The sequence below is a fragment of the Lontra canadensis genome, unplaced genomic scaffold (genome assembly GCF_010015895.1).
Source record: "Lontra canadensis isolate GAN:19392208 unplaced genomic scaffold, GSC_riverotter_1.0 scaffold118, whole genome shotgun sequence".
Lineage (NCBI taxonomy): Eukaryota > Metazoa > Chordata > Mammalia > Carnivora > Mustelidae > Lontra > Lontra canadensis.
This window is the reverse complement of record NW_022631112.1, coordinates 2,917,371-2,930,978: the sequence shown is the minus strand read 5'-3', so window position 1 is coordinate 2,930,978 and position 13,608 is coordinate 2,917,371. Positions and strand designations below refer to the sequence as shown.

At 44.3% G+C, this 13,608-nt stretch overlaps 1 protein-coding gene across 2 annotated transcripts in view; it reads left to right on the top strand.

Annotated features, from left to right (window-relative positions):
• SLC1A2 (solute carrier family 1 member 2) overlaps positions 1-13,608 on the top strand; it is a 131,697-nt gene that overhangs the window by 102,736 nt on the left and 15,353 nt on the right. For both annotated transcript variants that reach the window (XM_032841039.1, XM_032841038.1), the window contains exons 7-9: positions 3,704-3,937; positions 8,773-8,967; positions 12,676-12,810. In XM_032841039.1, the coding sequence (XP_032696930.1) occupies positions 3,704-3,937; positions 8,773-8,967; positions 12,676-12,810 (564 nt within the window). The remainder of the gene's footprint in view (positions 1-3,703; positions 3,938-8,772; positions 8,968-12,675; positions 12,811-13,608) is intronic.

The window sequence follows — 13,608 nt, the reverse complement described above, 5'->3', positions numbered from 1 at the left end:
CATCCGTTGTAGAGCAGATTTTAGCCCTTGAAACACTGGTTTCCAAACACATCAGGAATTACCTGGAACTTGTTTAAAATATAAATGCTCCCTAGGTCAGATTCCCCAGGAAATTCTAACTCAACCAATATGTGGTGGGCCTGGGGAATCCACGTTGATACCAGGCAGGCCAACTTGATTGTGAAGCTGGTATCTATGAACTCACAGAGACACTGAAGTCTGGGCATGTTAAATTCTATATATGAGTTTGTGTTTGTGGAGTGGAGGGCAGTCTTGGCAAGGGCAACTTGGTGGGAGGGAACCTGAAGATGACAAGGGCAGAGGTACCAAGTGGATGGAGGAAAGAATGGTTGATGCAACAGGAAGAAAAAGACTTGATGTTCCAGTCTTAGATTAATCAGTGGCTTTGACCACAGTGCCCAGAGCTGCAGATACAAGCAACCCAACGGCAGTGTGGTAGATATTTTCTCTTCCTGCTCTGCAGTCATATCCTTCTAATTTAGAAGTGGGTCCAGCTATTCCTGGGTACCATTTGGCTTCAGAAACTTACTGGAGCCCTCAGTCTCTTCATGCACTTTGGTTTATGGCTTTGATTGCTTGTTTCATCTCAGGAGCTTTGTGTGGTGACCTCGAATCCCGGGCATTTGCCCTTTCTTTTCCATGGGGTGTCATTTTCTTTCTTTCCTTTTTAAAAAATTTTTTTAAATTAGTGTAATTATTTTTTTTAAAGATTTTATTTATTTATTTGACAGACAGAGATCACAAGCAGGCAGAGAGGCAGAGAGAGAGATAGGAGGAAGCAGGCTCCCCACTGAGCAGAGATCCCGATGCGGGGCTTGATCCCAGGACCCGGAGATCATGGCCCGAGCCGAAGTCAGAGGCTTTAACCCACTGAGCCACCCAGGCGCCCCTGGGGTGTCATTTTCAATGAGATAATTATGTAGAAACCCAGGAGCTCAGAAACTCCAGCTCCTGAGTGGAAGACTAAGCCACTCATTTTGAACACAGGTGCAGGGAAGTAATGACTCTAGAAGACACCATTGAGGACAAAGGCTCTTTCCTTCTTCGAGTTAATGCTCATTCCTGTTCTGGAGACCAAGGTGTTTCATTCCTGCTCACCATATTTATTTGCCCTGACACTCTACCTTCTGGCCTTTGAATAACATTCTTCATTGACCTTGGAAACTCACGTTTCTCCTAGTGAGCTGAGTGTTCCGGAGGAAATATGTTTCCTCTCTCTGATCTGTTTGGCTCTGGCTCAAATGTGTTCTCCAGGGGGACTAGATAGCTGGTCTTGCTTGGCAAAGTGCCTTGAAAATCCTTTTTCTCCATTCTGCAAATTGTGTGTCCCGGAAGAGCAGGGAAATCGAATGTCACCCAGAACAGCTCGTGTTTGTGTTTTTCTGGACATCTTTAAAGGGTGGTTGGTGCTTGGGAAAGAATTGATCTTGTGGCTTATGAAGATAAATGCTTGTTGGCTTTATGGGAAAGTGCATTGTGCTCAGTTACTTACAACTTCCTGGCACAAAGGTCTGGCCTCTGAGACAACCCCACTCTTCTAAGAGATGTTGTGACCATGGGTGCATCAGGAGAGTGTAAAATGGTGAGAAATTCAAGGGTTTAAGGACTTAGCTCCTTCATGCCTACAGAAACAGCCCTCCAACATTGCCAGCCTTCACCCAGGGGAAAGATGTGGAGGCTACAGGCTGGATGCTCATCAGGGAAGAGAGTTATTCTAAGGTTTTCACTAATTCTTGTTATTTACCAATCAGCTCTTTCAGAAGTTTCCTCTTGACAAAATATTTTGCTCATAAAAACATCTGCCATTGGATGGCAGTAGTCTATGCGTGGGTTTAGAAAGCCACATTAACTCAGACTTGGCTCTTTAAGAATGGTGGGGGAGAGGACATGGTGTACATGTGTGACCGCAGAATGTAGAGGATTCCTTGGTCAGCAGTCAGACTGGTGCTCACAGGGATGGGGGCGGGACTTTGACAGGGCACACATATGCATGCTCAAATATGCAGTCCTCACAGCAATCCCATGAGGTTGGAGTTAGCCTAAGCTTTGACTTGCACATCTATAAAATGGGACTAAATCACTACAAGGTCATGTGGCTGGGCAAGCTTCATGTCTTACGTAATTGTATATATAATTCTCCTCTGCCCACCTCTTTTTTTTTTAAAGATTTTATTTATTTATTTGACACAGAGAGAGAGAGAACACAAGCAGGGGAAACAACAGACAGAAGGAGAGGGAAAAACAGGCTCCCCACTGAGCAGGGAGCCTGATGCGGGGTTCAATCCCAGGACACTGGAATCAGGACCTGAGCCGAAGGCAGACACTTAACCGACTGAGCCACCCCAGGAACTTCTACCCACATCTTTTTTTTACCCAGGAAAGGCACAATTGCAAAAAACAAAAACATAAACAAACAGATAAATAAAAAACAACCAGCAAATCTGGCTGGGCTGTCTGTCTCCATTACCTCAGCGGGGGGACCTTATCTTGGGACTTCATTTCCCCCAGTCTTTTTCTCAAATACGTTCATAATTCTTACTAAAGTATCAACTTCCCCCTCAAACATTTTCTTTCCAGTCGGAAGGTGTTGCAGGCCGCACCAGTTTCTGCTTCAACCACTACCAGATTGGGCAATAAAAAAAGGCTGTTGCCCAACATGGGAAAAATACACTCAAGAGGAAAGAGAGCACAGTTAGTGCCCTCACGAGTGAGGACAGCAGTAAGTTGTTTCCAAGCTCCCAATCAAACAATAATAAAATAGAAGCATGAAAGAAGTTTTCGTAGAATAAATCGGTATATGGTAAGCTGTCAGCCTATGTAGAAAGAGCTCCCATTGCTCATTAAAGAAAGTGGTTTGGCTGGGGGAGGGGAAAACAACCCTCGGAGAGTCACAGGCACTGAGACTGTTCTCCTACTTCCTGGTTTTGTGGTCTTGGACTGGTCTTAACTTTTCTGAACCTCAATTTCCTCGTTTGCCAAATAAGAATGATACTTTGATTTCAGGGTTGTGGTAAAAATGAAATGAGGTGACGTGTGCAGAGGTCTGACTGTATTGCCTGAGACGCGGGCCAGGGAAGCCAGCGTCCCTGGTAAGACAAGTATGGAAAGAAATACTTTCAGACTGAGAAGTAATAAAACCACGTCTCTCTAAATGGACTCTCTGGCTCAGAGGGTTTTCTTGTCTTGGCAGGTTTCTCTTTTTTGCTCCCTCTCTGTCTCTCTCATATTTTAATAAGCTTCCTATCATCCAAGGTAAAAACAAAGCAAATTTACCAACGCCAGCTTAGAGGTGGGTGAAACTCTCATGAGCTTTCTGGGGAGCTCAAAATGGATTCCTAGTTTTCAAGGACAAAGTGGGGGGCGGGGAACGGGGAGACCAAACAAGATGCTTGAAGATTCTGTGCCTCTCCAGCTTGGTGCTTACCTGGGGGATGGTAAAACTTGTGTCTGCTCTTCCTGAAAATCAGCGGACCCACTGATGAGATTTCAGATGGTGCAGTTAGTCTGAAGTGAAGGAGAGCAGCTATCGAATCTCGTGGAATTCCTCCAGCGAAACTCTTGGCCCAGAAATAGGAAGGGTTTTCCTCAGGGTGTGGTACATGTAAGGCCCAGATAGAAGTTGTGAATTCCAGAAGGATGTCTTCAATGGTTTTTTTGGTTGTTTTTCTTTTATGTTTTCCAGGTACTCTCCCCTGGGTATCGCCTGCCTAATTTGTGGGAAGATCATTGCCATCAAGGACTTGGAAGTGGTTGCTAGGCAACTGGGGATGTACATGATCACGGTGATCGTGGGCCTCATCATCCATGGGGGCATCTTTCTCCCCTTGATTTACTTTGTAGTCACCAGGAAAAACCCTTTCTCCTTTTTTGCTGGCATTTTCCAAGCTTGGATCACTGCCCTGGGTACCGCTTCCAGGTAGAGAACACAAGAAATCACCTTTCTTTCTCTCTGCTCATTCTTTTCCCCTCTCTGCCACTTCCCCTTTGCAAAACCCTTTCATCATAAAGTTCAATGGGAATGGGTTTCATGTATTATTAAAATACTTCTGAAAAAGGTAACTGTTTTGTATTTTTGGCTCCTAGGAACTCAGGAGCCTTCTGATGAATATGTTTGCTAATAAGCAACCATCCTGGAAATACTTAATATTAAATTTCCCAGACGATTGCATGCTGTTGCCTATCTAATCTGGCATATCTAGCATTGGTTTCATTTTTAATGTTTTCCAAAAGGATGTATCAGGATGTTAAGCTATTTAAGAAATTCTCTCACCTGTGATTTGAAAAATGCTATCACAAAAGATCACTCCTTTGGAGTCATTTTTCAAAAGTCAAAAAAGTGAGCTTTTTCATGGCAAATGTGTTCAGAGATTTTTTTTTAAAAACCAAACCAGAAGTCAGTCAGGTATGTGACTTCTGTATGAACTTCTAGTGGACCATTCTGCCACAGTGATTTTGAGAAAATCGGGTTGGCATTGATTCAACTTGACATTGACTGAGAGTCTGGTCCTTCTTCGTTAACTAAGTTCCCAGGCATCTGAAGCCAGTGAGGACTCCAGAGATACATGGAGGAAAAAAATATTTTTTTTAGAAGTCTAACTTTAAGAAGTTAGACTGAATTTAGCAAAAACAAACAAAAATGGATACATAAGAAACACCTGGCAATTTAGAATTTCAAAGATTAGAAGAGTTTCACTGTTTCAGCCTGCACTAGTTACTGGTATTTCTGCACAAAACTAAGGGTCATGAAACTAAGACTGAGGCAGGTGGGAGGGATGCAAGCCAACTCTGCAACCCCTAGCTCAGCATCGTCTCTGGAGTCACAGGTGGTAGGTCCTTGTTGTCGAGCCTGTGACCATGCTCTGCAGGTGAGACGGCCACTCTGTTGTGACGCAGCGTGACAGTTGTCCCAAGGCTACTGAGAAGGCAGTCATCTTTTCCCGACAGGCCAATAGTGGTGACCACCTGAGAAACCAAATTTATACTTCCATCTTGCACATCAATGAGATTTTGGCAGGAGTAGAGTGTGGAATTTCAGAAGACGCTAAAAATATATATAATCCCAGGGATCTGGATTCTGCATTCAGTTTCCCAAGATGAAGGGAAACACCCCAAATTTCCTTTGTCCTTCTTGGTATGATATATTTCATATGGATAAGTATCTCTATCCATAAAGATCCCCCTCTCTTTGGAGAAAAAGTAAAATTCCCCCCCACCAAACAATATGTTTAGTTTTATATTTGTTTTCTGGTTATGAGCGTGGTGTTTGCTCATTGTGAAAAAAAGTCAGACAGTGAATAGAGTTTTGAAGAAGAAAATGAACATTACCAGTTCTTCTATTGCCCAGGAATAATTAATAGTAACCCTTTTAGTTAATCTTAATAGTTCTATATTTTTCCAGTTCGTACCATGTATAGGTGTTGTAAATTGCTATCACCGGTCAACCTATCATAAAAGTTCTGTCAATATGATCTTCCCACCCACTCTTTTTAAATGACATAATAATACCCTGTGGGTGCCACAACACAACCCCACCTCCACTGTGTGATGTACATGTAAAGTGTGTTTACTAAGCAGGGCTGTGACAAGCATCCTTATAAACACTTTTCTGTAAGCTTGTCTGATGATCCCCTCAGGATAATTTATAGAAGTGGAATTTCTGAGTCTAGTGGTAAGCACACTGTATGTTTGAAAACGTACCACCAGCTTGATGCTCAAAAAAGTCTGTTAGTGTAGGTCCCTACTAATGGGGTATGCGAGACTGCCTTTTCCCATCTATTCACCAGCACTAGATATTATCACTTTATTAATTTTCCAGTCTTATTGGTGAAAAATGATCTTATTGAGTTTGCATTTCTTTGATTACTAATGAGAGGAAACATCTCTTCGCCTTCTTATTGACCATCCTCCCCTCCTCTATTTGACCTTGTGAATTGTTTGTGATGGTCATTTCCTATTGGGGAATGCGTCCATTCCTGATTGGCTTTAACCCTCTTCATGTATAAAAATATTAACTCGTTGTGTCCCGTGTTGCAAATGATGTTCCTCTCTGTCTGGCGCTTGTCTTGAAAATTTGTCATGTTTTTGCCCCTAGAAGGTTTAAACTTGCGTATCATTGAAGTTGTCAGTATTTTCATTTAGTATTTGGAATTTTAATTTTTTTCCTCAGGAAAATCACCACGAAAAATGATAAAATATTACTTTATATTTTCTTCCAATGCCTTTATGGTTTTGATCTTTAAATCTTTCAAAAAATATTATTATCTTTCCTTTGAATGTCTAGACAGTTTTCCCAGTACTTTTAATTAGAGAAAGTAAATCCTAAAGGCATATGGATGGCCCAAGTTCATATTTAAATCAGACAGATGCTTGGGTTATCTGGCCAAGGCCATGAATGCTAGACACATTTCTCCTCCTTACCCTGTATTTCAAGTGAATTAATCTTTGGTTAAACTGTGGCTTTTGCCAGGATGTGGAATTTCATTTGTTAAAAGAAAACACACTTAAAGAAAAATCTATGGCACGAGTCACATACTTAGAACTAACTCTGCCATTATGACCAGAGGGAAAAAACACAAAGCCTCAGGATGGCCAGTTAACTATTCTTTCTACCTCCTTGGACCCTGATGGAAGGAGAAGTAGAAGGAGCTGACTTCCTTTTCTCAACAGGCTGGTGTCAGGGAGGACTGATGGAAGGGGGCAGCCTGGGACACTCCTCTCTGCATCCTGCTGACATCAGTCCATGCTGTTGAAACTACTCTGGGAAAAGAAAAGAAGACTGTCAAGTATCTGCTAGTTATTATTAGCAATATTTGAAAACTGTCATATGGTCATTGAGGCAGGAGACAAAAAACCCATGTCAGAATGTCAGATGGGCAGGAAAGAGTTAAAATTCTCAAGTTCCCATTTGGATTGGTTGGGTATATATGAATTTTGAGAACATTTTCATGATTTACCAATTATTTTCTCTGATCTATTTAATTATCTGAAGACCTCTTGATGACATTTTGGGAAAGTGGATACAATAATAAAAATTGACATATTCCAGTCCTCCCAGAAATGTGCTCAGACTCTACCATTTAGAATCCCAGCCACCTACCACAGCTGCTGTTTCGGACTAGTCATGGTGTCCTGCCAACTCTTCAAAAGGGTCTGAAGAAAGGGCGGAGTGGGGGAGTCATGTTAAACAGCTGGGACAGCCAACTGGGTAGAAGGTACAAGAAGGCTCCAAACATTCATTTCCTCTACCTAAGACCAAGAAGGAGGCATGAGACCCCTAGCCTGAAATCACGAAGAATGTTCCCATAAGATGACTCTGGCTTCCCTAAGGTTATTATTGGGAGCCTGTGGGTCAGGGGTTTAAGAAGATGTCGACTTAGGTGACCCTAAGTTTAGAGTTTCCGGTTTCTGTTTCTGAGTAGGCCCTGAAATCTGCATTTTCTATAGCTCCTCTGAAGCCATAGAAAGCTTCTCCCACTCTCGGAGAAACGGAGACCTCTGGCAGGGGTCTATGTTAAGTTTGGTGGGAACCCTAATTCTGACTAGTAGAAGGAGGGAACCGGGACAAAGGCTGTCAATGCATGATAGAAAAAATATGTCTGCACCCAATTCAGTTTGCTAAGGTTTGGACAGAAAAAAGGCCCCAAAAGCAAAATATAAAACAGGACAAACAAACCCCAAAGAGAACGGGCCACAAAGCACTTGCATGGCAATTCGGGTGTTCTATGTTTCTTTCCATATTACTTAAATTTTGAAGCAAATCCACCTACCCTCCCACACGCCTCTCTCCACATGGAAATAATATTTTGGCCATCAGTGACCCTTATCCTTACAGGTCTCCTAATTTAAAAGACGCACGAACATGTCAGGAGTTCTGGCCCTTGAGGCTGGGTCCTGTGGTGACGAATTCCCATCCTAGGCCTGGGATGAGAGCGGGGGAGTCACTCCATCCACACTGAGTCTTTGATCAGCTACAGAGCACATGCTTTTTGCTCTATATTGTTGCAAAGACTGTACAGTTGGCCAGTGACCACGTATTAGGGAGTTGGACCATCTGTGAGGGTCCCTAGTGAATTTCTAGAAGCTCAGGTTCAGGCTAAATGGTGTTTAACATGTTTGTCCAGCATTCTGAAAATTAGCTCAGAGCAATTCCCAGAGGCTGGAGACAGCCCATGTAGTCATCTTATTGGAAAGTGTTTTCAGCATGAAATTATGGGTCATTCAAAAATCCCTCTTTCCGCTTCACTGTTGACAGCTCATTGTTTTCTGACACGTTGTTTTTTTTGCAGCTCAATGAATGTGGGTAATCAGATGGTCTTTAATTTTTTTTTAAAGATTTTATTTATTTATTTGTCAGAGAGAGAGCGAGCACTGGCAGATGGAGGCAGAGGGAGAAGCAGGCTCCCCGCTGAGCAAGGAGCCCGATGTGGGACGCGATCCCAGGGTGCTGGGATCATTGGTCTTTAATATTTAATATAAGAGGGACACACTGATCAAAGGAACAAGAATTTAAAGCTCTAAGTAGATCTCAAAAACCAACAAAAAGAGCTTGCTACTTATGAGCATCTTAATAAGACTGAATTTGAAACGCCAAACAGCTGGTCTCTAATTTGGCTCTGGGCACTGTTTTTTTCATGTCATGTTGCTTGATTGGAACAAAGAACAAACACTTTGTGGTGGCATTTCAGTTTGAGTTTTGTCCTGCTTGTCTAAAGCGGATATAAACTCATGTGTCTCTCTCTCTTGGTTCCTTAGTGCTGGAACTTTACCTGTTACCTTCCGTTGCCTGGAAGAAAATCTGGGAATCGATAAGCGCGTGACCAGATTTGTCCTCCCAGTCGGAGCAACCATCAACATGGATGGCACAGCCCTTTATGAAGCGGTGGCCGCCATCTTTATTGCCCAGATGAATGGTGTTATCCTGGATGGAGGCCAGATTGTGACTGTGAGGTGAGTGGAGATTGGGTGGAGGAGGCACTGAAATGACCTTTTATCCTCCCCCCTTCCACACTAACTCCATTTGATGGGGCCGCTTGAATTTCAGGTCCCCTGGTGAAAGAATGATGAAGGAAATAACACAGAAGGGGAGTTACTGGCAGTCTCGAAGGGAAAATATTGTGACAGGAAAGAAGCAGGCTCATACTTAGGCCTTCTGTTTGTATTGCACATGTGAAATTGGTTTGGAAGTTTGGTATGACGTGATTTTTAACAATCCTGTGATGTTGCAAGGCAGTGATTTCTACACCCATTTAATAGATTGGGAAGCACAGGCTTCCAGGGGCAGGGTGGTTGGTGAAGACTACCCCATTAATGAGCCAGGAGGGCTGTAACAGGGGCCGACATCAGCTGACTCTGACTCTACTTTTCCTTTCTTTAAAATCTGTTCCCTTCAACATTTCAGAGGGCGATGGCAGAAGTAACGAAACACTGGAAGGAAGAGGTTTCTCAATACAACAGAAACCATTTTATTATAACTAAGTAGCAAATTTAGATACCCATGTTTTACTAAATCTATTTTTACCCTATGTATTCATCCTTGAAGAAATTTAGGAAGAATGCTTTCCCAAGAGATCGTTAACAATGCATTGCTTCTCCATAAACTTACAGATCACACTTACTTGCATATGCTAATTTCTCAAATGCTTACAGCCACGCTGTGAGGCATGGACTTGTCTTAGCTCAGGATGCTATAGCAGAATACCACAGACCCGCGGGTGCTTAGACAACAGACATTGATTTCTCATGGTTCTAGAGAGTGGGAGGACCGTGATGAAAGTGCTGGCAAACTCAGTTCCTGGTGACTGTCCTCTTCCTGGCTAGTGTTGTCCTTCTTGCTGTTTGCTCTGGCCTTTCCTTGGCAGGTGGAGAAAGAGTGAGAAAGCTTTTGTAGGTCTCCTCTGATAAGAGCTAATCCCTTCATGAGGGCACCACCCTCATGACCAACTTATCACCGCCCGCCACCCCCCCCCAAAGGCCCTGCCTCCAAACACCATCACCTTGGAGATTAGGGCTTAGACAAATGAATTTGATAGTGGGGGACACAACTCAGTCCGTAGCAGCACTATAGGGGGGGCTCAGTTTCCTCATTGGGTATATTGGGTTCATCCTAGGGGGGTTAAGTGTATTATCCCTGGGACATAGTCACCTGTCAATAAATGTTAGCTACTAGTATTATTACTATTAGTGGTGCTCAATAGCATTCAGTACTTCTAGAATATGAAAGAAGAATGTGACGGTGGTGTAGTGAGTGCCATGATGTCACTCAGGGAAATCATACTTCAGATCCGGGTATCACGCCTTCTGAGTCACGTGGTCACAGAATGCACATAAGACTGCCAACGTCTCTTGCTTTAAAACTCAGAGACCAACAAAAGGAAGAACCCCTCCTTTTGAAGCCAAGTGAGATGATTTCTGGTCCCTGAATTCTTGGCCCTTATGGCAGCCACACTTACCACCAAGTTCACACTGTTAGATGAAAACTTAAGAGACGGGAGGATGGTCTGGTGACCAATGATTGGGATTGATTAATGCAGAGTTTTCAGTGTTGGAGGGATCCGGGATGGGGGCATCGGGGGTCCACACAGCATCGGAATCAAGCAGATGAGTGTCCTGAGCCCAGCAGACGGTGGCCAAGCAGTTCGATGTTTCTCCATCCGTCCGGTTCGTGGTTTCCCCCATGGAGAGCAGAGGCAACCATATGTACCTTGCAGGGTTACTGTGAGGCTCTGCTGTGACAATGTGTGTGTCATGCTCTGCATCGCGTCCAAGAACCAGCCCTGGAGAAGTGAGCCAGAGAGCGGAAGGACAGGAAATGCGGAAAGGGATAGAGAGATGGAGGAGAGATCACTGTCCCCAGGAAGCTGTTGCAGGCTGAAGGGAGAATAGGGGGACCAGCTTCCAGGAAGAGTATCCTTTATAGTCTTTTGTCTCACAGCCCAGAGGGGCCCAACCATGGGGCCACAGCGCAGAGGGATGTGTAAGAATGACTCATAACAGAAGCAACTGATGTTGTAAATAAAACGGCTGAGGCCTTGACCGTTGGAACCTGGGAAGTCCCCCTTTCCTGGTGTTCTACCCGTGCCAGGCAAATGGCAGAGAATTCCCACTTTCTAACTCTCGGGGCTTTAGGGAAGCTTTTATTTGCAAAGCGGCCTCACCCTGCCCAGACTTTCTGATAACAGGAACGGTTCACATTTACTGGGGGCTTGCAATGTGTCAGGCCTCTTCTATGTGCTTTCTATTTATTAGCTCCTGATGACGCTTTCTTAAAGATAAGGAAATCATGGCACAAGGAGGTAAAGTAAGTTGCTCAAAGTCCTGTGGTTAATATGTGACAGAGCTGGGATTCAAATTCAGGTTGTTCCCTTCCATAATCTTCATCAATACCCACTCTATACTCTAACCTCCCATGATCCAGAAGGATCAAAAAAAAAAAAAAAATGGAGTTCTTTAAGCTTTGATAGCAGCGCCACATTGACAGGGGCAGGAGAAGAGTATAGATGGGTTCTGTCAATCCCACCAAGGGGAGGTGTCCAGAAGGTGACAGGCTTACACCTGGGAGGATGGCAGTATGGAAAGACCAGTGCAAACCACAGAACCTCCTATGGTCTTCCTGTCCTCCTACATAAGATTAGGTAAATTCAGGTCCTTCCCCATGGTAAGACCCAGGATTCTGTGCTTGGTCACAGCAATGGTCTGAGTTCAGTTAAACCAGTTTGGAAGCCTGACTCTTAGTTTGGAGCTGGAGGACCTACTCTAGAAACTCTAGCTTTGTCTAACTACAAATAAAGCACCCCCCTTTTCTTCACTGTGCCCACAAAAGCAAGTTGGGAATCTATATTTTCATAAGCATCTTTCCATTTAGAAATGACAACTTTCAGAAATGGCATCAGAAAAGAGGAGGAAAAAGAGACTGCCCTTTGCTGGACCACAGAGACCCCCTGGTGTCTAGACAGGGCACTTGAACCCTAGATTGAACCCTCTTGCAGAGACAACTTCAAAACGGTGCTGGGTGTGCTCTTGGCTTTGCAAATGATGAGAGGCTTCAGAAGGAAAACCTCCTGTTATTGCATTATTTCTCCTTGGCGCCTTCTTTCTGAATAATGTATTTTCCAGTCCATGGTGAAATGTCCAGGCGTCTAAAGCTTAATGTCATTTGGAATCTGTTGATTTGTTCCCCCGATGTCCACTCAATCAGGTCTGGATATTTGCTATTCTGAGTTCCCATGTTAACATTGGCAGTGGCCTCCTCAGACTCTTGCCACGGAGTCCAGATGTCTCTGGGGCTCCCAGAGACATAAAGGCGTAAGCAGAAATGAATGCAGTGGTATTCCCATGGGAGGATTAGGGTGATTTGTTTTCCTTCTTTATTATTACCCTGCCTGCTTAAGAGCCATGCTTACCTTAGTTGAGCCCTGCGATATGTTAGGCTAATTGGCTCTCCTGCTGAGCATAAGGCTACAATCCCTGAATTTATAAACTTCTACCACAGCTGTGTAGAATCCAAGGAGACCCTAATTCCTGGGTGCTGGCACTCTAGATTTCTCTGTTCTTTGAGAAACAAAAGAAATTTTATGACTGCTGGGAAAATTGAAGCCAGGGATGGTCTTGCCAAGTCCTCTTTCTCTTCCCCTGACCCAGTCTTCTCTGTTTGCTCAGCCTCACGGCCACACTGGCCAGCGTCGGTGCGGCCAGTATCCCCAGCGCGGGCCTCGTCACCATGCTTCTCATCCTGACGGCTGTGGGCCTGCCGACGGAGGACATCAGCCTGCTGGTGGCCGTGGACTGGCTTCTGTAAGTGCCTTCCGAGGGGGCTGGGCTGCAGATGTGAGTCTGGCCTCCCGGGGCTCGACCAGATGCAAGGTTGTAGCCAAGGTCTTTGCAAAACCCCATGACAACTTCTTCCCTCCCTTCCCTCCCTCCTTCCCTCTAACATTTACTGAGTGCCTCATTGGGAACCAAAGGTGAAAAAAGCATGCTGAGGACCTCACAGTCCAGTGGAGGCATCAGAAAAATTACAATACAAAGTGAAAAGCCCAGCAATAAGGACCCCGCCACGGATGCACGGGGGGTCCCAGGACATTAGGCTGAATGAACAAAGCACAGAGGATCCCATTTTTACGAAGCTGCAGGAAAGGCAATATAATCTTGGCAAAAAAAAGAGATCAGTGGTTTCCTGGGCATGGACGGGGTGAAGAGACTAATTGGGAAGGGGCACAAGGAAATCATTTTGGGTGGTAGAAATGTTTCATAGGCACAGATACACACAGGTGTCTACGTTTGTCAAAACTCATCAAACTATACACTTAGCTTGAGTACCTATTACCATATGTAAATTATACTTCAATAAAGTAGATGAAAATAGCTCATGTAGGGGCACCTGGGTGGCACAGTCAGTTGAGCATCTGACTCCTGATTTTGGCTCACATCACGTTCTCAGCATCCTGGGATCAAGGCCCATGTCAGGCTCTGCGCTCAGAGGGGAGTCTGCTTGAGATTCTCTTTCTCTCTCCCTCTGCCCCTCCAGTTATCACTGGTGTGGTCTCTCTTTCTCTCTTACTCTCGCTCTCACCCTTGCTCTAAAATAAAGAA